This window comes from Herpailurus yagouaroundi, unplaced genomic scaffold, assembly GCF_014898765.1.
Source record: "Herpailurus yagouaroundi ecotype Mexico unplaced genomic scaffold, PumYag 140, whole genome shotgun sequence".
In the NCBI taxonomy this organism is placed as follows: Eukaryota; Metazoa; Chordata; class Mammalia; order Carnivora; family Felidae; genus Herpailurus; species Herpailurus yagouaroundi.
Window position 1 is genome coordinate 43945424 of NW_024412395.1, and position 27774 is coordinate 43973197.

Consider the following 27774-nt stretch of genomic DNA (forward strand, 5'->3'; position numbering starts at 1 on the left):
GATTACTGGGAGCATGTACTCTGATATACGTTTTGCACATGATACCAATTGTCTGCAGTAAGTGCTCAATAAATGTTATCTATTAGTATGCATTACTATTTTGGAGTTAGCTCCTCTTTAGCTTATTTTAGTGAAAGGATTAGAAAAAGAGCTTTTCTTATATTTAAATTTTCAAAATAATGTTTGTAAGTGCCTGACTAGTCTCGAGAATTCTAAAGGAAGGAGGGAACCACATTTACCCAAAGATACCAAAGAACATTTGGAGTGGGGCAAATGAAGGCGCAACCCCGAGTTACAAAATGTCCCTCCACCTGAGAGGACACCTACCCGATTTCTGTCTTCGTTTGTCAACAGTTTCTCCTCCACACACTTATCCAAGACATCTTTAACCAGAATTCTGTCCACCAGGGAGGGCTGAAGGAGGTTCAGCAGCTGGAGACACTCATCATGAGCGTTCTCAGAGGATGGAGAGGGCAAGTCGGTGAGCTCTGGGTTCAGGTAGCGGGCGGCTAAAACGCTGCCTGCTCTCTGAAGGGCCACCACAAATTGTCTAGCCCAGCCCGGGGGCCAGACTCCCTTCTCCACGGTGCTCAGAAGCAGTTCCGCTGCGTGTATGTTCCCAGCGGTGACGGCCGTCCTCTGAATCTGCTCCTTCAAGTCTGCAGGGAGAAAGGTCAGGTAGTCCAGTACGGGCTCCACCTGGATGTACGTTTTCACTCTGGTCCTGAAACACGAGAGGAGGTAGCAGAAACTCCTGTCTGCGCAATATCCATTCGACATCTTTCGTTCGTGCTCAGAAAAGGGAGGGGGTTCTCCCAAGTAGACCGACGGTTGCTGTTCTCTCTCTGCTCTACAGGTGAGAGGTGCGCGCCGCGGTCGGCTGCCTTGGCAGCCACAGGGTTCACAGCCAGGTGCCTGACGGCCGGGGTGCGCGAGGGCCCGCGGGCCGGGGCGCGAGGGCGCGGTCGGTCGCACCCGCGGAGGGGGCGGGTGGGCAGGTGGCCGGGCCTACGGGCCTAGGGACGTGGCGGCGAGACGCTGCGGCCGGGCAGGCGCGCTACCTCCGACTCTCTGCAGTGCTCGCCGGAGACCCGCCAGAGACCCGCCGCTGCAAACTCGAGAGGGAGCTTTGAGCCCCGCTTTCCGCCGGGCAGTTCTTGTAGTTTTCCGAACTTCGGTTTCTGTTTCGATTCTCTTCCCCCCCTGCGTCAGGGCTTTCCCGACGTAATCCGCCAGGCGGGGAGTGTAGGTTTCCTTGGGGAGGAGACGCCCTTTGGTTGGTCCTGGCAAGGACCGTGTTTCGGTCGCAGGCACTGTGGGAAACGGAAAAAGAAAGCGAATTCGAATAAGACAGCCCCGGTGGAGCCATGCTTCTTATGCAGGTGTTTTCCCTTCTTTGCAGGGTTCTGCCTCAAAATCAGATGTCTTTCCCACCGCCGTCTAGCATACGTGCAGGGCTTGAAAGCGCGTTATGGGGGACTTCCCAGTGCAGAAGCGAAGAGAAGATGCCTGTAACACTGATGCCAACAGAAGGAGGCACCCTTGGTTGGTGCGTACAGGTAGGTTCTGCCCTGACCCGCTGCCCGGTGGTAAGTTGCTAAGACTGCAGGGTACGGGGTGAAGAGGTAAAGCTAAGAAAGCTAAGAAGACATCTTTCCAGAGATGTGTAGACCCAGAATGCCAGGATAAAGTGACCCCTGCACCCTTTCTAGAATACACCTGACTTCCTGTGGGTCCCCCGAAACGACCTCTTTGCTTTTACAGCCTGTGGGGAAAGAGTGAATAATGATAAACACCTTATTTTCTTGCCTCATGTAGTATTTATTTGGCTTTGACCAGGGCCCAGTGACAGACGAAGAGGGACTTTAACCACCAACTCAGCTTAGGAGGAAGCCAAGAATGAAGGTTTTCTATCTCTCAGCCTGTAAGTTCCCCATATTCTTTAATATACAACTTTCCTTTAATAAAACAAAACAAAATCCCCAACAACTTATTTTTGATATAGCTGCCATTCTTTTCTTGGATTCAATACAGAAAGTTTTGGCTGAAGCAGCTAGGAACTTAATTAGCAACTAATGTACCAACTTGTAGTAAACATCAACATTTGTCTATGTCATGAGGGAAAAAAAGACACCCACACTGAAAAATGGCAGCTTCGGTTCAGTACAGAAGCCACATAAAAGTGAGTTCTTCAGGTTGCTACTCATATTCTGCCTCCCTGGGTGGCTGTGGGTAGTAGTGTATATGCTTCACGATGAGAACCTCATGGTCTAGAGTTATGTGGAGGAAGGAGGGGGTCACTTAAGCTTTTAAAAAGATACGTTTAGGAAAAGTAATCTGTTAGCAAAGCACATTCAGTGAAGTTTGGATAGGACAGGGAGGCCTGGTGGTGCTTTGGACTAGGTAAGAGAAATACTTGTTTTCGTCAGAGGCATACAGAATATTCAATTGAGCTCTTCATTTTATTTTATCTTATTTTATGCTCTAATGATATTATGTAGCTAAGCTTTTTCTTCCTATATGGAGTGTAAGCTGCTTGAAGAGAGGACATATTTACACAGTAACCAGTATAATACAAGCAGTAGGTCCTACCAGTAGGTCCTTGCTGATTATCCCCAATGAGAATTTTATTTGCCTTGACCTTAGCAGCTGGTCCAATGTCAGACACATAGTGAAAGTTGTTGAAGCGAAATGCAACTTTGGCCTTGCAGATGAACCTGCTTTATATTATTCTTTAACGTTTCTTCATAAAACACTACTATGTATTTACTTATTTTGGGGAGTTGGCCCCTTAAATAAAAGATATCAAATTAGATGTCTCTACAAAAGTATTCAAATGATCAATTTTAGTTATTGGGTATATGAAGATATCTTTTAGGACTATTCCAAGAAATTCCCTCCATGCCTGCTCTTCAGGTGCTGTCTGGTTTCACTCAGTATGTTAAGACAAAAACCAACCAACCAACCAAAAATCATTCTGTCCCCTAACACTCATCCCTCTGTCCTTGGGTTTCAAACACTGGAGGATACAAAGGTTTTGATGGTCAAATATGGGGAGATAATGTCATCTTCTTAACACCATGGAACTGCTGTTGGGGTGACAGAAGGTCAAAAGTAGAAGCTTTGATATTTAGTGTTAAGCTTACCTCATTTGTTCATACAATAATTTGAAAATATTTATTAAGTACCTGCAATATGAGCAGTGCTGCTCTTGTGTAGTTAATAAAACTGAACAAAGTTTCTTTTTTTATGGAGCTCACATTCTAATGGGAGTGGGAGGACAAATACCAAATAATAGAGAACAAATGCTATGAGGACTATGGTCAGATCCATTCCTGTTTCTGATACTATAGTAAATGAGATCATTTTATTTCTCTTTCAGATAATTCATTTTTAGTGTATACAGATGCTACTGATTTTTGTATATTGATTTCATATCCTACAACTTTGCTGAATGAATTAGTTGATGAGATCTAATTAGGTTTTTGGTGGAGTCTTTAAATTTTTCTCTGTATAGAATCATGTCGCCTGCAAATAGAGACAACTTTACTTCTTTTTGTCCAATTCAGATGCCTTTCCTTTCTTTTTTCTTGCCTGATTGCTCTGTTCAGGACTTCTAGTACTATGTTGAATATGAGTGGGGACAGTGAGCACCCTTGTCTTGTTCCTGATCTTGGTGAGACCTAGATAATAATGCAATTATAGTTTCACCAGTTGATTTTCCATATAGACAGTCTCCTCTAAATCACACCATTACCATTCCATAATATCCATCAACAACAATTCATATTTATTCTCAAGTAAGAGTCACTTTGCTGGATGAGGATTGAATGATGAGGACTGAGAATGGGTGGGGAAGCCTGAAGGAAATAGAAAGGAACATCTTTTTTAGGAATCTTCCATCATCTTGATAGGACCCCTTCTGGAAGAAGGAGATTGGGGGGGGGGGGAAGCCGAGCCAGTCTCTCAAAACATGTCTTTTTTCTTTATCCAAAAGTGTGCAGCATGATTTAGTTTATTTTCTGCTTTTTGTTTGGGCGTTTTCCTCTGTCAATTTTCCTGATAAGTTTCATTTTCATTCTCCTCCTTGTTGTCTAAATATCAGTTTCTGTTTCCTCTTTCCTTTGGGATAGAAAATCTGTTGAATTTTATCTGTTTCCTTTTTTCTAGACCTGCCTTTTCTTTTTAAACCCAAAAGAAACACTTTAGGCCCCATCACCTCATCAATTTTAAAAGTCACTTGTTAGCATTTTGTTCTCAGAAACAGTAATTCAGAAAGATACAAGATAACTGACTCCTGCCATTATCCAACTTTTCATCTGAGTTTTGTACAATTGAGAAGTAATTGTACTTTTTTTTTTTTTTTTGGCAAACTGGAAGTATAATTTCACAGCTGAATGTGGCTTTAAACTTAATCTAGCAGTATACTGTTCTGATTAAGCATCATGACCCTGAGCCAGGACATCAGAACTCACATCTCAGCCCTGCCTCTATTTTTTTTTTAAGTTCAGGTATTAATTTTGAGAGAGACAGAGACAGCACAAGCAGGGGAGGGGCAGAGGGAAGAAGAGACAGAGAGAGAGAGAGAGAGAGAGAGAGAGAGAGAGAATCCCAAGCAGGCTCCACACTGTCAGCACACAGCCCGATGTGAGGCTCAAACTCCTAAACTGTTAGATCATGACCTGAGCAGAAACCAAGAGTCAATGCTTAACCAACTAAGCCACCCAGGTGACCCTCAGCACTGCCTCTTAATTGCTGTGTGTTCTTAGGAAAAATCACCTAAAATTTTGCACTTGTGAAACAAGAACACCAGTACCATGCTATAAGGTTGTTCAAAGGTTAGACCGTAAAGCACTTAGCACCAGTCCAAGAAGCGACTGCCAGCATTCTTATATAAGCAATGAGTAAGAGATGTTGCTACTTCTCAGAGAATGCACAATTTATAGCGGAAATAAATTGGTGATGTATATATGTAAACCTATATAGTAACTAGCCATGTAATTGAGTTTTTAGGCAGTATCACTTTTTTCAAGAAACAGAAGCTGATAGACTGATTTAGCAGAGGTTATTGAAAGTCTACTGTCACAGCTTTATATTTCAAAACAGGAGTTCCAAAACAGAAAGCTAAAACTTTTAGCTAAGTTTATCAGATCCTGATACTCAGTTCTTAATTATTTTTACCAATTCAGTTATAAAGGTCTGGTTGTAAGCATGCACATGTAAACGTCTTTTTACATAACAAACACTGTTAGAAAAAAAAAATCAGGTATCAGTGAACATTTTTCCAAACATCTGTTTTTCCAAATGTTTCCTCCATAGCTTAAGTCTTTTCAAAAACAGTCACTTGGACATGTTTTTGTTAAAACAACACCTTTACCTCAAAGGCAGAAATTGGCCATGCTTCTTTTACTTGATTTGAAAACCAATGGTTGAGAGCAAGCTTCAATCAGAGGGATTAGAGCGTCATTGTGTTTTTCCTTGAAATGACGGTTGACATTTAGCTGGTAAACACTTGGGATTAGATGTCTCATCCTGTGTTCATTTTGATTAAAGGGTTGCTGCTCTAATTACTTACTATCCACCCCCATACAATTAGTTAAGTATTTTTATTTCACCTGTTCATATTATAACTGACAAAGTTTTGAAGTAGGTGTGCTATAGAATGAGTTATTGAAATCAAATATTAACATAAATTGAATCAATCTATTTGAATTGCTAAATCACAAAGGGTTAAACTAAGATTTTTTTTAAATAAAAAAGCATTGTCAATTACAAAATACCTTTTATTGTTAACCCACTGGATTATATCAATGACATTGGACCATGTCATTTCATCTTCATCTGATGCCTTACTATTTAATTTGTTTGTATTTTATGATAAATTATTATAGTTGTATACATAAAGATTTTTCTAAGTGAGTACATACAAAAGTTTATTATGGTCCACGGTCAACTACTTTTAGTAATAAGGAATCAAAAACAAACTCCTTGGAGACCTCAGCTCTAGAGAGCCCAAGCACTAGAGGCTGTGATGAATTTGTAGAGCAGAATTAATATGAGTAGAAGAGGAAGATGTGTAGGTGAAAGGAGAGTGAACGTCGGAAAAAGAAGGGCAATTCAGCATTTAGATCTTGGAAGAACATTTCCAGTTTCTAGTATTGCTTTGTGACAAATGTCAGTACGCTAAGTTAACACATGCAAACTGAATATATTTCATATCATTGCCAGGCATGCAATAGGATATGAAATGTATTCGGGAATTGAATATTTTAATAAAATTAATGTTTCACTTAAGAAACAGTTTATGTTCACTGTAGAAATTTTGGAAGGAAATAACACAATACTGAAGATGATGATATTAATTACTTTGTCCTCCCATCACCCAGAGATAAGCATTATTAATATTTTAAGTGTATTTCCTACCAATATCTTATTATGTAAATATAGGTGTATATGCCTGTGTGCATATACACATCTCTTCAACAGGGAGTGATCTGAGATGAGGAAGAGGTCTCCAAGGAAGAGATCTTCATAGGGAGACCATGTTGACATGCCAAGGGGAGAAAGAGTCTGTGGGAGATTCCCAGTAGCAGGGATGGCCGGGATATTTGGGCAGCAATGCCTATTATTGAATAACAAGCACATTCTTATGTTGCACTTGCTGTACTGACCCTTCTTGGTCCCAGATCTTTCATAAAAGTCTGCCACAAAGAACAGCTTTGTGTTGTGGTGCTTTGGTGAATAAAGAGAGCTGGTGACCCCATGTGGTACAGCAGAGCTGCATAGGAGGAAAATGTATCTGCTGAAATTGTGACAGGGAACTTGGATTGAGAATTCCATCCAAGGGTGACAATGAGAGCATAAGCCCCCGAGGAATCCTCAGACATCTTAGGGATAGTGCGAGACTTACAATGCTCTGCAGAATGGAAAGGGCCATCTCTGTAGGCATGCTTTCAGCTACAAGATGAAGAATGCTAAGTAAATGTGGTGCAGCCAGAAGGATTGATTTTTCTCACATAACAAGAGGAGTCAGTGCATTCATTGATGTCAGAACCCTAGGATGCGTCTCATGGTTGCAAAATGGCTACAGTAGCTACAAACATTATTTCTTCTCACAGCTTCAGTTAAAAGCTTGTTGTAGAGGGTTGGAGCATCAAGTTTCTCCCATTTGTTTCCTCCCAACAGTGAAGGGAAAAAAAATGTCCTAGGAGCCCCCCCCCCTCCCCCCCGGCAGCAGAATTTCTTGTATATTTCATTGGCTGGAACTGGGTTGTATCCTTCCCTAACATAAAGTGGTATCTGCTCAAAAATTAAACAATCCTGATGTTTAATAGTAAGGCACTGTTTATCCTAGGCGCTCAAACCATTTTATTTAAATTTTAAAATATACAGATGACCCAAGGAAAGCTAGAAAATTTTGTTTTCCAGCTGATTTCCCTACTGGAGCACACATATTGCCCTTGGAGAGCACCCCCGGTGGGAAGTAGTGCCAAAGCAGCCGTTCAATTCTTGTTGTGGCCACAGAGTGAGTTAGGAAGTTGTTCTCAAGCCCAGTGAGCTGCATATTAGACTCACATGGAAAGATGTACACAATTATCCACTGCATCCAAATCTCCAGTGTTGGAACTTTAGTGTCAGTTATTTTCCCTTTCAATTCCACTTGTGATTCTGCTCTCCAGCCAGAGGTGAGGACGAGGTGTTAGGGCCTCTGCTAGCCTAGTGCTGGCTGAGTCCAGCAGAGTCTCATTATTCATGATAGTTTTGTACTATAAAGTTGTACTGAATCACTGAATACAGAACCACTGCTCTTGGGGATATACAGAATGAGGTCACACTCTGCTCACAACATTTTAAAAACGAATCAATATATAACCTTGATTTGTGTGTGTTTCTGTTTAAAGACACCTCATGTAATATGTACTGTTGATTCGTTAACATTGAACTCAACGCTGAACAGCACTATAACTCATACCTGAGGGAAGCTTATCCAATGCACATTTTCTCTGTGAGATGCATCACAGTGTTCCTGTGCTTGGAAACACCAGATAACACTTCAGGACTCTGCTTGGAGTCATTTTAAACAGTGAAATCGCCAACAAAAAGCACCAAAATGCAAAAAATCGGCACTAAATATACCATGAAAAGGACACTTGTTCATAGTATGAGAGCTGAAACAAGAAGGGAAAACTTCGCCTTGTTCAGCCTCGGCTGGGAACATCCGCATTAGGTGATTCAAATTTTTCGCTACTCTGCAGAGATCCACCAATGATTCATCAAAAGTAATGATTTGGGGGTTACAGATAAATTTTAGTGAGTAGGTAAGTAGTTTCCTAGGCTACCCAGGTGAATATGAAAAACTCAGCTGCGCTTTGTGTACTTCCTGGGTCATTCCCTTTCAGTTTAGCTAAAGCCAAGATATAAATGAACATACATTTTCAGCACTTTGTTCTGAGAAATGTAGTTTGCAACATTTGTCTACCAAATCCATTGACCTGGACATTGTCAGATATTTTCCTAGAACAAATGAAATGTATTCTACATCACAGAAAATACATACCTTCATGGCAGTAGCCCTGTGAACACTTCAGAATGTAAATCTCCAGCAGATATTTGAAAAAAATGGATCATATATAAATTCAACTAAAAAGGTCATCTAATGTGTGTGAACTGGAAAGTAACGAACAAGGGCAGAAAATCTGAACCTGAGTGACGTTAGAGGAATTTTAGCTTATCTTACACCTAACTGTTACCTAAGCTCTGGGTAGTCCCCAACCCATTGGTTCAGCAAAGAGAATCAGCGACCCCTCTGGTTCAAAACAACTGTCTTCCTTATGTTAAGCAACTGGAATTTCTTATACTTCTTCTACCATTAAGAGGGAAATTAGGAAGACTATCAGGAAATCCAAGTTTCACACCCAATAAAGCTCCATTGTGTAGCCACTGTTATTCCAAGTCTGTCATATCCTTGGTGACTAATATTCAAACCCTACTTTGAGGAAACTTAATATGACATAGTGATACCTTAGAGGGGTATGGAGAGAGAGGCTCAGTGGGCAAGGCTCTGGGCCCCACTCCTACTCCAAAGACAGCAGATCATCTTTTATACACTCTATACTTTGGGACTGAGACTAGAGGTACATTTGGAGGAGAAAATCACACTGGTGGTGTCAGAGAATCTGGTGGTCATGCTAAACAATCCACGAATATCTACTTGTACAATCAACTACAGTAAGGACTTTCCTCTGGTCCAAGGAATCAAGTTTTAAATAGGCCTCACCTCAAGTCTTTCTGGCATCCCTGACACAATTTCTTCTGAGGAAGACAAGGGACATTAACTTTTGCCTGATAAAAGGCATGATTTTGAATATGACAGTGGCTGATCCCTGATGACCTCAAGGCCATGACTAGGTCAAGAGACTCATTTAAAAAAAAAATTGTTGTGAGAAAAAAATTCCACATTTTTCCATATATTTGGACAAGCATTTGAAAATTTCTGTGCTGAAAGACCAGAACGTGACGTATAAAGAATTCTTTAAAGAAATAGAAATATTGTACCTGAGACTTCTTTTTTTCATTTTATAGAAAGAAGAAGAGAGAGCTCAAGAGGGGAGGGAACAGAGAGAGAGGGAGAGAATCCCAAGCAGCCTTCATGACCAGTGTGGAGCTCTACATGGGGGTCAATCCCACAACCTGAGCCAAAATCAAGAGTCCAGTGTTCAACCGACTGAGCCACTCAGGTGCCCCAAGTAGTACAGCCTTCTTGAACTGTCTCCCAACAAGTCAAAACTCTGAGTTTAGGCTGGGCAGCTGCCCTTTGCCCCAGCCATTTTTTCACAGAACCACATATGAGAAAATTTGGGCAAGTTCTGAAAACAGTATACCATATTGTTGAGGGAGGGAAAGGGACTTTGTTGAGGGAAGGAAAGGGACTTCTACGCTTGTTATAAGTGAAAGAAGGCATGAGTAGAATCAGTCAGTGACTCAAAGAATGACACACCAATTCACTCAGGCTGCAAATGATACCACATTTTATAAAGCAAATGATCCTAAAATGTGTAATGATTTCATATTTGTACAACTTATGATTTACTTTTTTAAATATTTTAAAATATCTTAAAAATACTTCTGTAAAATATTTCCTGATTCCTGCTAAAATGATTTAATCTTTCTCCTTTAAATTCCTAATTAGGACGTGTGTTTGTGCATTGCATTTGCTTGTCTATAATGCATATTTGTGTTGAAGGTGTATAGACTTAGGGGAGTTTGCATAGTCCTTCCCAACCTTTAGAACTGGTGCAAAAATTTTGGAACTTAGTTAGCACAGATGGTGTTAATTCATTGATTCTTTCTCCTCCAATGCAGTAAAAGATTCAAGAGAGACATATTGTGCTATGTGGGAATTTGTTTTTAGTTACAGAGCGGTCCAAATTATTTTATTACTACAAGTGATGCACTTAAAAATATTTCAAGATGAAGGATTTATGATTTTAATAGATGGATAAATGTAAATAAGGCTGCAAGCATCGATTGTGAGTGGTGTTTGATTTAATACATTTTATAAATATTTTCTTTTTCAGGAACAGACTAGTTATGTGCACATAAATGTACTGTATGTCACTGATTAGGAATTAAGAATAATATTTGGGGCGCCTGGGTGGCTCAGTTGGTTAAGCGGCCAACTCTTGGTTTTGGCTTAGGTCATGATCTCATTCGTGAGTTCGAACCCCACATCAGGCTCTGTGCTGACAGTATGGAGCCTGCTTGGGACTCTGTCTCTCTCCCCTCTCTCTCTGCCCCTCCTGCACTCTCTCTCAAAATAAATACATAAACTTTAAAAAAAGGAATTAAGAATAATATTAACATTTAATATTTGTGGAATGCCACAATGAATTGTAGAGACAACTTGAGCTTCTTCACAAAATGAATTCCAAAAGCTGACCCAGGTTCTCAGGTGGGCCCAAGAACTGCCTGTGGCTCATGAAGTGCCTGGAACTTTGATGACAAGTGACTCTCTGAGGAGGTGGCAGACTCAAAGCAGCCCAGGCCAAGTGGTTGACATTCGGCTGTATCTCCCCATTCTCAGAAAGGTATTCGGAAAGGGGAAGCCAGACCTTGCTTCCTTCCTCAGGCTCTTGTATACAACCTGCTTATAATTGTGTTTCCTCTGCCGCCACCTTGTGGGGTTTTTACTGTCAATATTAACTGTGTCAGAACCGATTTGGCTGGTATCAATTAAGTAAAATCGCAACTATGAACGATATAGAATTTTTAACACATAAAAGAAAAGATAGGTAATCTATATTTCCCAATGGGAAGATAAAGATAAAGATAAAGATAATTTGGTATAGACTTATTTTATAAAAGCAGAGAACAACATAAAGGGGACTAATGGATCTTCTAGAAGGGAATATCCCCATTTTCCAAAGGAGGAACCAAGATTCATAAAAGTTTTATTACATTGCCCAATGTCACAGAGCCAGAAGATGAACTTGGAGTCAATTATAAAGCTCTAAACTATTTATTGCCCAGTTCTTTTAGGCGTTAGCATAAACAATAATGACTAGTACCAACTGTTTTAACATGTAAATTTTCTTATTTTTCCAGTATGGTAAGGCCAACAGATCAGAGGTGACTGCCATTGGAAAAACAGCTTGTTACAATTTCCAATAAGAGGGGCACCTCACCCATGGAGGACCACATAGAGAAATGCCGGGGTCAGTCAAGAGGCAGAAGGAACAAGGGAAGCATGGGCAGAAGCCTTTATTGTGGTTTCTGTGGGAAAGGCAATGCGAGGTAAGGTAGGTAGGGTTGGAATTGACGAGTTTGAATAATTTTAGAGGGCTCTGGGCAGGGAGGTTATCTCTAGCTGCCTGTTGTCCAGCCCCGGGGAGATTAATGCAGAGAAGTACTGTCCTTTGGGGTGAAAGAGCCCAGAAAGGAGATAGTTTAGGGCAGGGACTGTGGATTGCCTAGTTTACGTATGACAGTTGAGTCATTTGCTATCTCTAAGAATTGGCTGTCTCTAAGAGGGCCAGTCTCTCTTGAGGCGGAGAGGCCCCAGATGCCTGAGAGTCAGGAATACAGCAAATAAGAAAATATAGTACATACACCAATTAACATATTCCCTTGAACTCACAATGTGTGTGTAAATAAATGAAATCAGTAGTGATAAAGAGAAATTATCCTAACTCTGACATTGGTATTAATTTATGACATTGGTAATTAATTTATTGGTATTAACCACATGATGTGGTTAGCTGATAGTTTTATACATAAATATTACCAAATATCAATCAGGAGGATATACCAAAATTGATCTAAGTATCGGCTGTTTTTTTCATTATTGAAAAACTATGATAGGGTCACAAACTTAAAGATAAATGTTTTCCTGCAAGGTTGAGGTTACACTTACTTTTTTTCAAATTTAGACTGAAAAAGATCTATTTTAGGCACATGCTTTTCCAGCAAAAATTAGTTTTGTTTCCTTCTAAACAGTTTTCACTTTATGTGAATATTTATTTAAAATAATGTGTAGAAAGGTTTTACATCAGAATTTGAATATTAAGAACCACGTGATCTTTCTTTCAATTTTTTTTAATGTTTATTTATGAGACAGAGAGAGACAGAGCATGAGTGGGGGAGGGGCAGAGAGAGAGGGAGACACAGAATCCAAAGCAGGCTCCAGGCTCTGGGCTGTCAGCACAGAGCCCGACACGGGGCTCAAACTCACAAACCATGAAATCACGACCTGAGCCTAAGTCGGTCGCTCAACCGACTGAGCCACCCAGGCACCCCACAAACCACTTGATCTTTCTTACCCATCTACTTAGATATTAGTTCTCTCTGTCCCCAGTCAGCGCTCTGGTAACTTCTCTTTATTTAATTATGCATTCTGATATCACTACCATTTTCAACAATTTATGAGCAAACCGTTTTGTAAAGCTTCTGTTGCTAGGTTACATTCTCCTTTACTAGAATCATGGTGGCTGAATAAAAACTTACGTTCATGTTCGCTCTCTCTCTCTCTTTCTATCTTTCTATCTCTGTCTATTCCTCTCTCTCCCTCCTCCCCCCCACCTTCTATATAGCCTATTTGTTTAATCATCCCTTTGGATTTAATTCACCATTCAATATAATTATTCTATAAATATTTATTGTATGCAATTTGCCTGGATTTTTGCCTTACCTTACAGAAAAATTAAATGGGTTGAGTTTCTCATTGAAAAGTTGTCAAATTCTGGCAGGATTGTAAGTGTAAGTTGTGGAATTTCTTTTTCTTCAACGTGCATGATATTTTCCACTTGTTCCTGAAGACCCATGCTCTACCCTCTATTTTGCACTGTGCCCCGGGATGCTGACCTTTATGGACTGCATCCATGAACTCTCTTTCCCGCTGGCTTCTGATTGAGATCAGCCAGTGGAAGCACTGACAGGTGATCAGAGGCAGGGAAAAGAGTGAGGTTGTAGTATTTGTTCCCTCAGCTCCTTTCTGTGTAGTTCATCATGTATCCTTCTACTAAAGGTCATGTGTCAGATGGCTGTCTCTGTATAGCTACTCTCTTTAGGTTTCAACACTGCTTCTTTGCCTTGCCCTCTCATCCTAAGGGCAGTAATGGATTCTCATCGTAGCTTGCTCTGAGATGTCCCATCATCCCTTTTTGGTGACTCTTAACTGTATTAACACCTTTGTAAATGGTGACTTTATTGCAGTTTCTCAATTACTATGCTTGAGTGTGCCATCTGCTGTTTTCTGATGGATATGGCAGCAACTGAGTTTTTTGGCTAAAGGCAGGAGAGCAAAACAAATGTCCAAGGTAGGTGAAATGAAGCAAATCTTGGATGGGGCATTAGCTGGGCTTGTTACACCTACCCAGGTTGCTCCTGACACCATTTCTGATCATGAGTCCTCATCAGTGTTAGTATATATCATAATCCCAACCTCAGGGACTATATACACAGAGAGCACCAATTTTTTTTCTTTTTATTTAGTTCGGTTTTTAATTTAGGATAACTCAAGCAATAAAGTTCTACCCAGTTTAATTCTTTTTTTTAAATTGTTTTTTAACGTTTTTATTTATTTTTGGGACAGAGAGAGAGCATGAACGGGGGAGGGGCAGAGAGAGAGGGAGACACAGAATCGGAAGCAGGCTCCAGGCTCTGAGCCATCAGCCCAGAGCCTGATGCGGGGCTCGAACTCACGGACCGCGAGATCGTGACCTGAGCTGAAGTCAGACGCTTAACAGACTGAGCCACCCAGGCGCCCCTACCCAGTTTAATTCTTAGTTTAAGCAACTTAAAAAGCTCTAAGCATGGGACTTCATTCATATATTCATTCATTAATTAATTCATTCATTCAAAACTATAGGAGCACTGTAGGTTGTCATTTTCCAAACATGAATAAATCAGGTCATGTTTTGTTTTAAAAATATTTTGCAACTCTTTCGATCTGTGTCTCCCTCCATAATTCAACTTATTACTCTCTTAGTTTCCTCTTAAAATATATTTGGTGCTACTAATTTCACAAGATTTGGAGGAAACTCAAATATGATAATGTCCAAAATAGCTATGAAAAGCATCATGTGCTATATAAATAAATAGGTTGTAGTTGTTAAAATTTCTATTACTGCGTCTTATTCCTACCAATAGTTTCACATTGATGAGAGACAGGGGCAATCTTATCTTCACACATATGCAAAACAACTAAGCATTAGTGTAGAAATGGAATGATCTCAGCTTTTAGTCTGTAATGTGTTTAAGCACTTTTATGTTTTTGATCAAAATATTTTTGTTTTTTTGTAACAGGACTACTCTAACTTAATTCCCATTGTATGTGAGCAAGTTACTAACCAAGGATAAGCACCAGCTAAAATAAGTATTCAGTCAACATTAGTTTTTTCTGTATTTCTATAATTTTGAAAGTATATGATCCCATGTTATTGATATGGAGTCTAATTGATATTCACAAGCATGAAACCTGGATTTAACATGTAAGATGGGTATTTTTCCAACATTTCCTGAGTAACAGATTATTTTATCAAGGTTATTAATCAGTATTGCAGCTTGCGCTTTTACTTTCTTTCTTTTTTAAGTAGGCTCCACGCCAAGTGTGGAGTCCAATGTGGGGCTTGAACTCACGACCCTGAGATCAAGACCTGAGCTGAGATCAAGAGTTGGATGTGCAGTTGACTGAGCCACCTAGGCGCGTAAGTATTGCAGCTGTTTTTGAGGATTTTTTTGTGGACACATTTTGTGGTCAGCATTTTAGATACAGTTTTAGAATTTCTAAAGAAGTTTGCATTGAATCTAGATTGCTTAATAGTGCCTGATGATCCAAGTGAGGAAGTATGTATTACGAAACTACCATTCTTCACCTCTCTGAAGAGCCCTGTTGACACTTTTCATATATGCATTACTCTTTTTTAAATTGCTTTTGAGTTTGTGCTTCTGCCAAAAGAGTACTTAATATTACGGAAATTAGAAACAGAAAAACTGTTGTTGAAAGCTTAGCTGAATAAGGGCAGTTTGTCAAGTGGCTGGTCTCAGTAATAAAAGACAAATAATATTTACTTCTGTCTTATTTGTGAAGCTTATTTTTCTCTGTCCTCACTAGTGGGCATTAACCCTTAGGCACTTGCAATAGTTTGATAATAAAATTATTACTGGGTAGTTTCATTTTATACTGTCACATTTTTATGCCTTGTACAAATAATACATACAGAGCCTTCATTATTGCATACAATATGTTATTCCATAAAAACAATAAATAATTTCCTCAAAAAGTATGACAATTATTGCATGTATATCAATTAAAACCATGGCATGAAATCCGTATGAATACATTTTAGCATAAAATAGATAAACAAATACTAGGGCAGATCTAAGGTGATGACACAACAGTGGACGTTATGACTAACGTATGGACATATTTCCTCTTCCTCACCTTCCAGATTTGGTGTGCTATATAGATGGAACTGTGCCCCCCTAAAATTTATTTGTTGAAGCCTAAGCCCCAGTGTAATGATATTGGGAATCATTGGATGGTAATTAGGTTTAGATGAGATGAGGAAGGTGTAACTCTCACGATGGGAGTAATGCCCGTATAAGAAGAGACAACAGAGAACTTACTTCCTCTGTCTCTCTCCACCCACATAGTCAGAGGACAGAGCAAGAATGAGGAAGAACCATGTGTGGATACAGCAAGAAGGCGGCCATCTGCAACCCAAGGAGAGAGTTCTGACCAGACACTGCCCCTGCCGGCACCTTGATCTTGGACCTTCAGTTTCCAGAATTGTGAGAAATAAACTCCTGTTCTTTAGGTCAGCCAGTCTATGGTGTTTTGTTATGGCAGCATCAGCTGAGACACTGTGTGTGTGTGTAGTTTCTCAAACTACATGGACTGAAAATTTGCCAGAATCATTTTGCATATGTAGTAAGCTATACCTTTTATCTACTAGGTCATAAATCTATTTCTGTTATTAATTTCTAGGAAAATGATGTAAGGGGTATTCATTTCTTGGGCCCCTCTTATTTCATTACCAGCATTAGCAATTAATTTTCACTTTAAGACACTTTGGAGGAATACCTTCCACGTCCCACCAAGTTCTTCCCTACCTCCCAACAGTTGCTGCATATGTAACAAGTGGAGAATAGCAAGGTTCATTAAGATACAGATGCTGGGTGGTTGGTACGAACCATCACTAGCTAAGCTGTTCACTCCATCCAGCCTATTAGATCAACAGCCTACGTCACACTATCACCTAGTTTCACAGACATCCCAAGTCTCACATGTACCGTATTGAGTTTTGATTTGGCCACCCCAAACAACTCTTCCTTGGTCTTTACCATTGGCAAAGATAAACAAAGCAGGACTAAAGTGGTAAGGATGATTTTAATCCATAATATACTATTTATACTAAATAATAGGGAAATATTTACAATAACAATAATGGGGAAAAATGTCCAGAGTGGATGGAAATCAACTTTGATTTGTACAGAAGTGACAGGGTATTTAAAAGGGAGAGTGAGAGGGGCGCCTGGGTGGCTCAGTCGGTTAAGCGGCCGACTTCGGCTCAGGTCATGATCTCGCGGTCCGTGAGTTCCAGCCTCGCGTCGGGCTCTGTGCTGACAGCTCAGAGCCTGGAGCCTGTTTCAGATTCTGTGTCTCCCTCTCTCTGACCCTCCTCCATTCATGCTCTGTCTCTCTCGGTCTCAAAAATAAATAAACGTTAAAAAAAATTTTTTTTTAAATAAATAAAAAAATAAAAGGGAGAGTGAGAGAATAGGAAAGGAGTAAGTGGGGGCTTTATAGTGTCAGGAAAAAGAAAAATTACAAAAAGCAGTAAGAGGGGTTTAGTCGATGTGAAACACATCTGGGTTTGTCTGCTGGCGTTTCTCCAAGTTAGGCTCCTACCCTCTCACAGAGACTAGGAGAGTAGGCCCGATCTTCAGATGTTGGCTGGAACAAACAGTAAATTCTTTGGGCAGGCTTGAGTTCTCTGAGATAAGTACTTTAAAGGGAGCTACAGTCATCCTAGGGATGCAGCCTGGAGCTGTCAAACTATGTTAGTGTTTGTTCAATTCTTTATAGGCCAGGATTAAGGCTTAGTCAAGAAGAGAGCTCAGAAGAACCCGGCTAGAGTTTGGTCAAGGAGAGAGTTATTTATCACCATGTCATTGAAGGGCAAATCTAGGGGCACCTGGGTGGCTAGTCGGTTAAGCGTCTGATTTCAGCACAGGTCACGATCTCACTGTGGGTTCGAGCCCCGCATCGGGCTCTGTGCCGACAGCTCAGAGCCTGGAGCCTGCTTCAGATTCTGTGTCTCCCTCTCTCTCTGCCCCTCCCCAGCTTGCACTCTGTCTGTCTGTCTCACTCTCAAAAATAAATAAACATTAACAAAAAAAAAGTAAAGGGCAAATCGAAAACATCAGTACCTTACCTTAAAAATAAAAAATAATTTCACCACATCTCCCATCTCAGCTGCTTACCCTGGTAAACACCACCATCTCTAAATTACCAACAGATTGCTATCAGATCTCCTTGCTTTTTTTTTTTTTTTTTTTTTTTTAATGTTTATCCATTTTGACAGAGAGAGAGACAGAGCATGAGCAGGGGAGGGGCAGAGAGAGAGGGAGACAGAATCTGAAGCAGGCTCCAGGCTCCAAGCTGTCAGCACAGAGCCTGACACAGGGCTTGAACCCACAGACCTCGAGATCATGACCTGAGCTGAAGTCGGACGCTCAACTGACTGAGCCACCCAGGCGCCCCTGGATCTCCTTGCTTCTTCTATGCTAACCCCCTTCAGTCTATTGTCAACACAGCTGGAAGAGTGATCTTTTACAAATTAAATCATATTATGTTCTGCTAAGGCCCCAAACCCTCAGTGGGTTCTTAATCTCACCCAGAGTATAAAGTCTTTACAATGCCTAATAAAGGCCCAGGGTGACCTGCCCCATTCCCCCTCCTCTGTAACCATTATTAGACTTTCCCTCTGGCTCCATCCACACCAGACTCACTGGTCTCCTTGCTGTTCTCTGCCAGGTCAGAAGGCTTCTGCCTTAGAACTGTAGCTCTAGTTTTGCTGGAACATTCTTCCTGCAGGTTACTACATGTCTAACTTACTCAGGTCAAGTCTTTGCTCAAACTTCACCTTCTCAATGAGGTTACCTTGAGCAACTTGCTCTGTCACCTTACTCCACCACCCAGCTTTTGTTTTCCTTTCCTTCCACAGCACTTATCCTCTCCTAACATACCACAGACTTGATTTATTGTCTTCACTTTTTGTTTGTTCTCTCTACCAGAACGTAACGTCCAGAAGTACAAAACTTCCTCCAACCCTGGTGTATTTTTTTTCTTATTTAAACCAGTGCCACATTATAGATGTTCAATAATTTTTTGAATAAATGAATCAGTCTAAGTGAAATTTCTTAATGATATAAAATAAGCTCCTGTAATGTTGTTTTTCATTAGTCGGTATGTCTTGTTATAGTATTTAGCATATATAAATAAATTCTGTGAGAGAGGTAGCCTTTGGCTCTGCAACTGAAGTTTGCTGAGGAGCATTAAAATTTTACGCTTGGCGCTTATGTCCCTGTCTCTCCTATCCCTACTCCCTACTCCCCCACCCCGGGGGGGAACCCCCCGGTATAGAGGGAAAGAAAAATGAGGTAGCAACAGATAGGAAAGGAAAACATTATTAATTCAGTGTTTGTATTTTACTGGTTAGTTTAATATCTAAATTTATGGTAAGACCAAAGTTCAAGAAGATTAGGAAGAAATACCATAAGTAGACATAATCATGAAAGCTTAATGCTCACCAGAAAACTTGTATCTTGTGTAAGAGAAGTAATTTGATTGGCTCATCTTAGTCAAAACAATGAATTTTCTTGTCCACTTGTCTAGTTATTGGTGTGCTGTTTTTCTACTCCTTAAACCATTTTCTCCTATAGTGTAAATCATTTTTACTGTATTTTAAGATGATACGGTGGGGAGTGGGCAGGGAAGGGAAAATGCATTGTTAGAGATGACATTCTGCAGCCAAGGTGGCCTGAGTTCTAATCTCAGCTTTGCTACCAACTATGCAACTCTGGGCAAGTGATATACAGTTTTCCACCATACTTTTCACATTTGTGAAATGGAGATAATAATAGTATATACCTGATGGCGCTGTTTTGAGCAACAGCTCATCACAGCACACAGTGCCTGTTACACGGTATTCACTCTGTAAGCAGCTATTTTTATAGAATAATGGAGTGTTTTCAGAAAAGAAAATGTATAATTTAAAATTGGATTTTTTTTTTACATTTTAGAAATGTAATGTTCTACATTTTTTTTTTTTTTTACAAAACATTGTGTTTTTACATTTTCATAAAACGACATTGGTCATACAATATTAACTGAATCGTGGAGGTAAATTTTCATTACTATATACTTAAAAAAACCTCTTTATGGGCTCATTTGAATTTTTAAATTCCTATACTAGAAAATTTATAATTTGAAATACTAGGTTTAGAGAGATGCTGCAGACAGTGGTGTTCTGTACAAGAGGTAAAGTAATTCTCCTTTCACCTTTCTGAGTTCTTGGCTGACACCCCTGTAATAAAAAACAGATTACCAACAGAATAAACCCAGATGTTTAATAACATGTATCCTCACGTATACATGGGAGATACCCAGGGAAAAATTAATAACTTTCAGAGGTGATTCAAGCTTAGATACCATTTTCAGCTAAAGAGAAAAGGAAGAAAGGTGAGGGGGAGACTAATTGTGGGGAGGTTGCCTGGAAAAGCAGTGTAATCAAGTGTAAGATTTGTTATGCAGATTTATGTCGGCATCTTCTCCATTGATAAGGGTCTAAGTTGTCGCAGGAATCATCTTTGTCCTTCCTGGTTGAGAGGGAGGAAGGACACTTTTGTAAATTTATGGCATGATTTTAGGCAAATTCAGGGAAGGCAGGAGCTTTTCTTGTATCTGCTTCTTCTCAGTTGCTTTCAATTCAAAATAATACTTACGCCAAAGTGGCATATTTTGGAACGGCATCTTCTGCTACCCTTTGGTAGGAACTTCCCTAGGTAGCTCTGTAGCTCCACTGCCAAGAACTGTGAAGGATTTGACATTTTATCTCACTTGTAAGCCAACAAGTAGCCTGTCACAGTTTCATAGAAGTTGCAGATGCATGAGATTCCTCTGTCAGAGACAAAGGATTTTATTATTCATAGCACAACAGGCAGTGTGAGCTTCAGGCTCCCATAGATTCCTCATGCTCCCAAATCCCTCAGTGTGAGCTGGACCTGCCAGGCAAGTGCTGTGCAAGCAGTTAGTTTGTATCAGAATGGAGGAACTGCAAGTTTTGGAATTTCTTGCTAGCAAACCTACCCAAACTTTGCTCTGGAGGGAGAGAGTATCTTTGTTAGCTTGCAACAAATTTCTCTGCCCTTGAGGGAAATACTATCCCTATCTTTGAAAGTAGATTTGTAGCAATGCAAGAGAGCTAAGGAGACTTGATCCCTGATATACACAAATGCAATACAAACGCAGTCTATTATGATGAAAAAAAAATGCACAAAAATTCTGACCAGAGATTTAGACTAACACTGTAGATGTAAAACACTCAATCCTTTCTGAGCATTTGAGTATGTAGTTAATCATTTAGAATCAGACCTTGCTATGATTTGTTTTGCTTTGTAATGCATTATCACTTGATGCTTTAACAGTCATATGTTTTTCCTTTTGTCAAGTAGGTTTTATCATCTTTTTATTTATGCCACTAATTTAACTTTATAGCATAAAGTATTTCTTATTGTGTTAGAGGAACTAAACACACACTTTCTCAAGAGTCTCCTGTATATTAGCAATCTTCCTTTCTCTCTGCCTCTTCCTGATAAAATTTCAGAAGGTATGTTTCTTCTTTGTTGTGTAGCTGGGCAATGGTTACTCAGCTTTGCAAGGTTGTTTTCCTCTGCTAATATATATCTAAATCTCATCCCCCATCCTTAAAATGTTAAGATACATTTTATTGGTTGTCATATTCTTCAGATCTAATATCATCCTGCTCTTTTTTTTTTTTTTCCATTTTTAAGCTAAAGCTACAGCTATCCTGTTCTCTCATGTGTGTATGTGCATACGGTCTTTTTAAAGCCAGAGCTACAAAATTCATTTGAGTTCCAGAGAATAGCAGAACTATCAAATACTGTTACTTAATACATTAAAATAACTTTTTTCACCATGTGATATAAACCAAGTTGTTGGCTAGGTGCATATAATTAAGGGGCATATCCAAAGAGTTTGCCTAAAGGTTGAGTCATTGGTAGAGTTCCCAGAAAATATACAGGCCATCCTGTGTACTAACGTATAAACAGCGATTGTTTCAGTAAAAGTGTATATCTCGTGTGATATTTGGGACCTGCATACATTAAAAAAAAAAAAAATCATCGTTTATTTGAAAATGAAATTTAACCGAACATTCTGTGTTTTTATGTGCTAAATCTGGCAACTCTATTCGCCATTTCTCTATCAAACTACAAATAACCTGGTAAAATTTCGCATGAAGTGGGTTTTAGCTCAGAAGCACTCCCCTTGGGGCAGAGATGATGAAGGTTTCAAAGTTTGATGATGTGACGTCAACATTACGCAAAAATAAATGTGAGTAACTGAAAGTTTTGAAATTCACAAATGTATATTTGGAAGCACAGCTCAAAAAAGTGGAAGAGTAGGTTAAAAGAAACCATGGACTGGCGGGTTTAGGGGTTCTCAGGAAAAGGAAACTTCAACCTGGAGACCCTTGCCAAAAGGAGAGTAAGTAAGTTACCGGAGCAAAGCCTTCTCTGCAGTTTAGCGAGGAGAGAGCGCCAGACCTGAGCGAGCCAATAGGAACTGAGCAAGAGGGGGGCTGGGTGCGTGAGGCCAATCAGAGATGAGGTGGGTGGGATTAGATTCCTTGCAGTCGCGAGTTTCCGTAGCTTGGGCCCCGAAGGACGGGACTCAGCCAATCGGAGCCGAGCAAGGCGGGGTTCGACTCCGGGAAGGGGCGGTCGCAGGGAAGTAAACCCCGCGGCTAGCGCATCTTTCTGCCTCACTTGCTTCTGCATCTGCCCTGCATCTGCGTGGGTTCCTCCTCCTTTCTTCCAGTTGGGCGGACGCTGACTCAAAGGGTGACGGGGGACGCTAATTCAACTCGTCATGGCCTACCCAGGATACGGAGGAGGGGTGAGTCTTGGCCGCTTCTCCGCAGCCTCCGCCCCTGCAAGGTGGAGCGTCCCTGCGGGCGGTGCCAGCCTAAGGGGTCCGCCTTCTGTCTCTGCTTCGCGCAGCTAGTCTCCCGTACTCAGCGGGGCTGAGACTACACTGTGCTGGAAGCACAGGGGAGCGGGGAGCCGCAGGTTTTCTGGTCCCTGAGGGGCACCTTAGGTGCTCCTTGTGGAGCCAGGGATGTGTTGTGCTTTTAGAAATTGCCTTCTTGGTTTAGAGGAACCAAAGCACCCTTTTCCTGTTCAGTGATGTTTTGTGGTGGACCCACACCTTCCCCAGTTTTGCTACACGTCCTCTTTCCGATTTTTTGACCACTTCTTGTTTTCTTCCCTTTAAGTTGCTTATGAATAAATAAGGTATGCTAAAATGCACCTAATTTTTGCTATTCAACCAAGGGCAATCTGTTCTAGATTTTTAGGGGGAAGTGGTCAGGGTTAGGTTACTTTTTCTTACATAACTGTTTATCCTAAATCACCTTTGAGAGTTGGAAGTTGTAATTGTGGTTATATACTCTTTTTAATTCCTAAATTTGGCCTTTTATTGGTCTCTTCTCTTCAAAGAAGTAACTTAAAAAACAAAACAAACAAACAAAAAAACCTCCATCTATTTTTGTTTGTTTTTTATCCATTATATCCTTTTAACATTTACCGTTTACTTTCTTAATTGCTTCATGATCTAGTCATGCATTTCCTGGAGTTGGAAGTGCATTTCCTGAGTTCCAATATTTCCTCCATACCTTTGCCCTGTACACATCTAGTGATGCAGTTCTTCAAACTATTGGTAGTATCCTACCTTTTTCACTCTTCTCCTCCCCCCAGTTTAGAATTCTTTTTTTCTTTTCATTCTGGCAGTCTCTACTCATCCTTCAAGGATCAGGTCAAGAGTTTTGTTCAAAATGGAATAATGAACAATCTCGATACTTCTTTCTCCTCCAGACTCATAAAAATGCTCAATAAAATGCCTCTCTGAGGTTTTAAAAATCTATAACAAGTTCCAAAGTGAAAAAAGTAGAGAGAAACCATACCGTAGCAGGAAACAAACATCAGACTGTCTACATTTTAACCACGGTCTTACTTCTTACTAGTTTAGGAAACCTTTTGAAGTTTTAGGTCCTCAACTGCAGAACGTACATAGTATTTTCATACTTCATAAAGTTGTTGGAAAATCAAATCACATAACGGAAAGTATTTAGTACCTGGCCTATAAAAAGCTCTCAGTAAATATTAGCTGTACATTATTATTGTCGGTATTCGTGTTGCTATTCTTACTAGTTTTGAAGACTGTGGTTGGAATTATCACTTTATCTGTTTATTGATGTCTTTAAAAAATTTTTTTTTAAGTTTATTTATGAGAGATAGAGACAGCACGAGTGGGGGAGGGGCAGAGAGGGAGGGAGACACAGAATCCAAAGGAGGCTGCAGGCTCTGAGCTGTCAACACAGAGCCCGGCTCACAACTGGAACACACAAACCATGAGATCATGACCTGAGCCAAAGTCGGAGGCCAAAGTCGGACAGAGCCACCCTGGTTCTCCTATTGGTGTCTTTTTAAAAGGATATTTTCTGGGGGAGAGGATGTTTGCACCTTATGCAGTTGCGCATGACTAGTTCACAGTTTCGTTGTATTTACCATGTATTCTTCTGTGTCCGAGGTATACTACTTGTTAGTTTGACTATAGATGAAATTTTCTTGTATTTCTTTGCCTTTTGTTTATTTCAGTGATGTTGATGATAAACACTTAAAAATTGTGTGTCATGTTCATCTGCTAAGTTCCTAAAGGTTAGAGAGTACTTTCTTCTGTTACATTTCTTTGATGCCGGACAACATATTAGTGAACTGAATTATGTCCTAATGCCAGACATCTAGGATTTTTTAGCAAACAGCTTTTGTGACAGTGAATTTGGTTGCTTTTTAGGAACTCTTTCTATCCTTGCTTTTCAGTAGACAACTCATAAATATTACTTTAGTGGATAACAAATAATGTTTGCATTTATAATCTTAACTTTTTTCACTCTTATAGTTTGGAGATTTTAGCGGTCAGATGCCAGGAATGCAGCTGCAGATAGGACAACCAATGCCAGGAACAGGGCCAAACCTGCTCCCTGGTGGATACCCAGCGTATTCTGACAGTTATTCCTCAGCAGGAGACCCCATGTGGACATACTTCACTGCTGTTGCTGGACAGGTGAGATGCTAAATATATTGCACAGATATCAGGGTTTTTGTTTTTGCTTTTGTTTTAAAAAATTTTTTTTAATGTTTGTTTAGTTTTGAGGGAGAAGGACAGAGACAAAGAACAGGGGAGGGGCAAAGAGAGAGGGAGACACAGAATCCAAGGCAGGCTCTAGGCTCTGAGCTGTCAGCATAGAGCCCGACGCAGCGCTCGAACCCACGAATGGTGAGATCATGACCTGAGCTGAAATCCGATGCTTAACTGACTGAGCCTCCCACGTGCCCCACAGATATCAGTTTTAAGAAGTGATTGCTTTTTAAAAGAAATGTCAACTCTGTTACTTAGTGTGTCATTTTAAATGTATATGAAATTTGTATTTAAACTTACCTAGACCGATTTTTCTCTTGAGATCAGAGATGAGGGTAGTCATAATTACTTCATTTTTTTAAAACTCTGTTAGTGTGATACCTGACACATTGTTCATTTCACTGAAAGAGGAAACAGTGTGGTATGCTGCATGGTGACTGAGCCAAAGAGGATTGGGGGAAAGAGGTCTACGTGTAAATCTCCTTGAGGAAGCTGGGGCAGAGCGTCAAAAGGAGACTTTTCAATTGTGAATAGTTTGGGAGAGACTTGAAGGTAAAGCAAATTGGGAAAAGGTAAAGAAAACAGGGCAGAAAGGAGGTTCAACTACCAGACAAATGAGAAGAGGCAGGTTCACACTGAGTCTTAGTCACAGTCCGTATCTCTTCGTTTATACTTATTGATGAAAACTTTTTGAGTAGTTAGAACTTCACAGAACTTTGATAACACTTTTCATTCGGTATTCTTTCGCTTGAGTGTTCACTAGGTCCCATATACTTGGCTGGAAATAGAGGATGCACACAGAATTATTATATGTGGCAGACACTTTGTTTTCGTGACCCCAATTCCATTCACAACCTCTTTTTCCCTTGTGTAGTGGTAGTCGGAAAAGCCCCAGTGCCATCCCGGACACCTTTGTGATTAGTAAAGGTAGCCACGTGCCATAGGACTGACCCTTGAGATGTAGGTGCCGTTTCTTTAGGACACTTTCCTTTTCTAAGGGAGAAAATCCCTCCTGGGAACTGGTGTTGGCCTTTTTTGCTCCTTATTTCTTGCCTAGAAAGGGAACTCAAAGTTGGGAGGTGCAGCAGTCATCTTGGTACCTTGAGTCAACAAGCTTGAGATAAAGTCCTTTGGATGAGAAACGTGGGAAAATGCAGAGATCGATGGCATCTTAAAGCTGCCTTACAGTCCTGTTCTGCCTGGCCTTGGACTTCTTGTGCAAAACAATGAACCGTTATTGGTTTAAATCTCTTCGGTAGTATTTTCTATTGTTTGCAGCTAACTGTAATGCTAACGGTTACATTATACCATTCCAATCTGCAAAGAACTCTTAAGTACTGTAATGCTGGGAATAAGTCTGTTATATATAACTGACTATAAAATCTATTTTATAAAATTATAACTTAAAACATAGGAACTGGGCATATATATTTAGAGACTTTTATTTGACTTCTGAACTCTTTCAATGTTAAAATCATCAACACTAATTTGCTGTGTTTGTACTGTTCTTAGTTTCACTCTCTTCAAAAAGGGTTAACAAAGACTAACATAATTTTTATACTCCTTAACCCGAATTTATAATGACTTTTCCTGTGTGTCTTTTGAACCTACTGCTGTTCAACTTTGCTTCCTCTGTAATCTTTGTTCTTTCCCTACAAAAGAATTTCCGTACTCTTCAAGGTCCCTTCTGTGTCTCTGAATGTATATAATTCAGAGAAATGTCTTCTGTACAGTAAGTGGGCTTTTCCATGAAATGTTAGAGAAGCTCATGGTTGAACAGAAATCATCATCAGACCACATGGGACTGATTTCCCTCATTTTAATTGGATTGGTCAAGGTTTTTAGTAAATGCAAATTTCTCTTTTCTAGAAAGTTTTAAGTTTGAGCCTAATGTTCACACAATGCGTTATTTCTTATAAATGAGAAAACAATTGATGAAGCTGAGTTATTATCACTAATGTTAGTCTCGGGTGGAGTATCATTTTCCCACTTAAGGAAAGTTAAAGGTGATTTATAACCATGTTATCTTAAGCGTACTAGAAGATAGAATACATTTAAAAAAAAAATGAGAGAAAAGTGATTTCCTACCTTTGCTTCTGATTTAATAATTTGTAAAAGATTGTCTTTTAAAATTTCCTGTGCAATAATTGACAATGACCTGGCATTGTGCCGTCATTTCATGGAGATACTATTGACAGTGGCAGCTGTAGACTTCCTTGATTGTTTTTGTTTGTTGGTTTGGTGTTGTTTACTGATGATTTCTTCTCCAATCATGTTAGAAGTGTATGCCTAATTTTTCAAAGTCTTGAAATATAATAGTGATTTGATATAATAGGGAGGTAGGCAATTGTTTAAATAAAAATTCCTTCTAAGGTCTTTATCATTGGAGGAAAAATTTCTAACCTAGCTTTGGTTCTAAACAAATGGTGATTTTATAAAGTACAATTCTCTTACTAAAGAATTTAAAAATTTATAAGAGAAATCTCAAAACTATGCGTGGCAGAGGAAGGAACACTTAGATACTCTTTGTAGGCACATGGATGATCCATTGGAAAGAATGCTTTTTATTCCTGCTAGAACTACTGGAATCTTTTCTTCTACTGAAATTTTTGTTGTAAGGAATTCCCTGCTAAAGATCCATTAAGATATGAGTGTTTATGATACTTCTTAGAAGTAGTTTGGAAACATTTTTTTTTCATTTCTTGGGTCTCTTACAAAAATGAACGCTTAAAAAGTTTGTGTTTTAAATTTGCCTCCCTGATCCTTCCTCA

At 39.9% G+C, this 27774-nt stretch overlaps 2 protein-coding genes and 1 long non-coding RNA gene across 11 annotated transcripts in view; 2 read left to right on the forward strand and 1 right to left on the reverse strand.

Moving 5' to 3' along the window:
- IFIH1 (interferon induced with helicase C domain 1) overlaps positions 1-1216 on the reverse strand; it is a 56727-nt gene extending 55511 nt beyond the window's left edge. Inside the window, exon 1 of one of the 3 annotated variants that reach the window (XM_040475201.1) lies at positions 328-1216. In XM_040475201.1, coding sequence (XP_040331135.1) covers positions 328-780 — 453 coding nt within the window. In that variant the 5' untranslated portion in view covers positions 781-1216. The remainder of the gene's footprint in view (positions 1-327) is intronic. The other 2 variants (XM_040475202.1, XM_040475200.1) reach the window with 2 other exon arrangements.
- A 35-nt stretch (positions 1217-1251) lies between these two features.
- LOC121030622 (uncharacterized) lies at positions 1252-15137 on the forward strand. 6 transcript variants are annotated; one of them, XR_005790325.1, is made up of 5 exons: positions 1252-1559; positions 1840-1924; positions 11605-11793; positions 13711-13814; positions 14803-15082. It is a non-coding gene; the product is annotated as an uncharacterized LOC121030622 (long non-coding RNA). The 6 variants fall into 6 exon arrangements; XR_005790328.1 differs by lacking the exon at positions 14803-15082 and adding an exon at positions 9583-9737 and having other exon boundaries at positions 13711-13835; XR_005790327.1 differs by lacking the exons at positions 13711-13814; positions 14803-15082 and adding an exon at positions 15093-15137 and having other exon boundaries at positions 11605-11714.
- Positions 15138-15153: 16 nt separating this feature from the next.
- GCA (grancalcin) overlaps positions 15154-27774 on the forward strand; it is a 35763-nt gene continuing 23142 nt past the window's right edge. The window contains exons 1-3 of one of the 2 annotated variants that reach the window (XM_040475210.1): positions 15154-15203; positions 16153-16290; positions 24764-24928. In XM_040475210.1, coding sequence (XP_040331144.1) covers positions 16171-16290; positions 24764-24928 — 285 coding nt within the window. In that variant the 5' untranslated portion in view covers positions 15154-15203; positions 16153-16170. Of the gene's footprint in view, positions 15204-16152; positions 16291-22454; positions 22703-24763; positions 24929-27774 lie in introns of those variants that run through there. The other variant, XM_040475211.1, reaches the window with a different exon arrangement.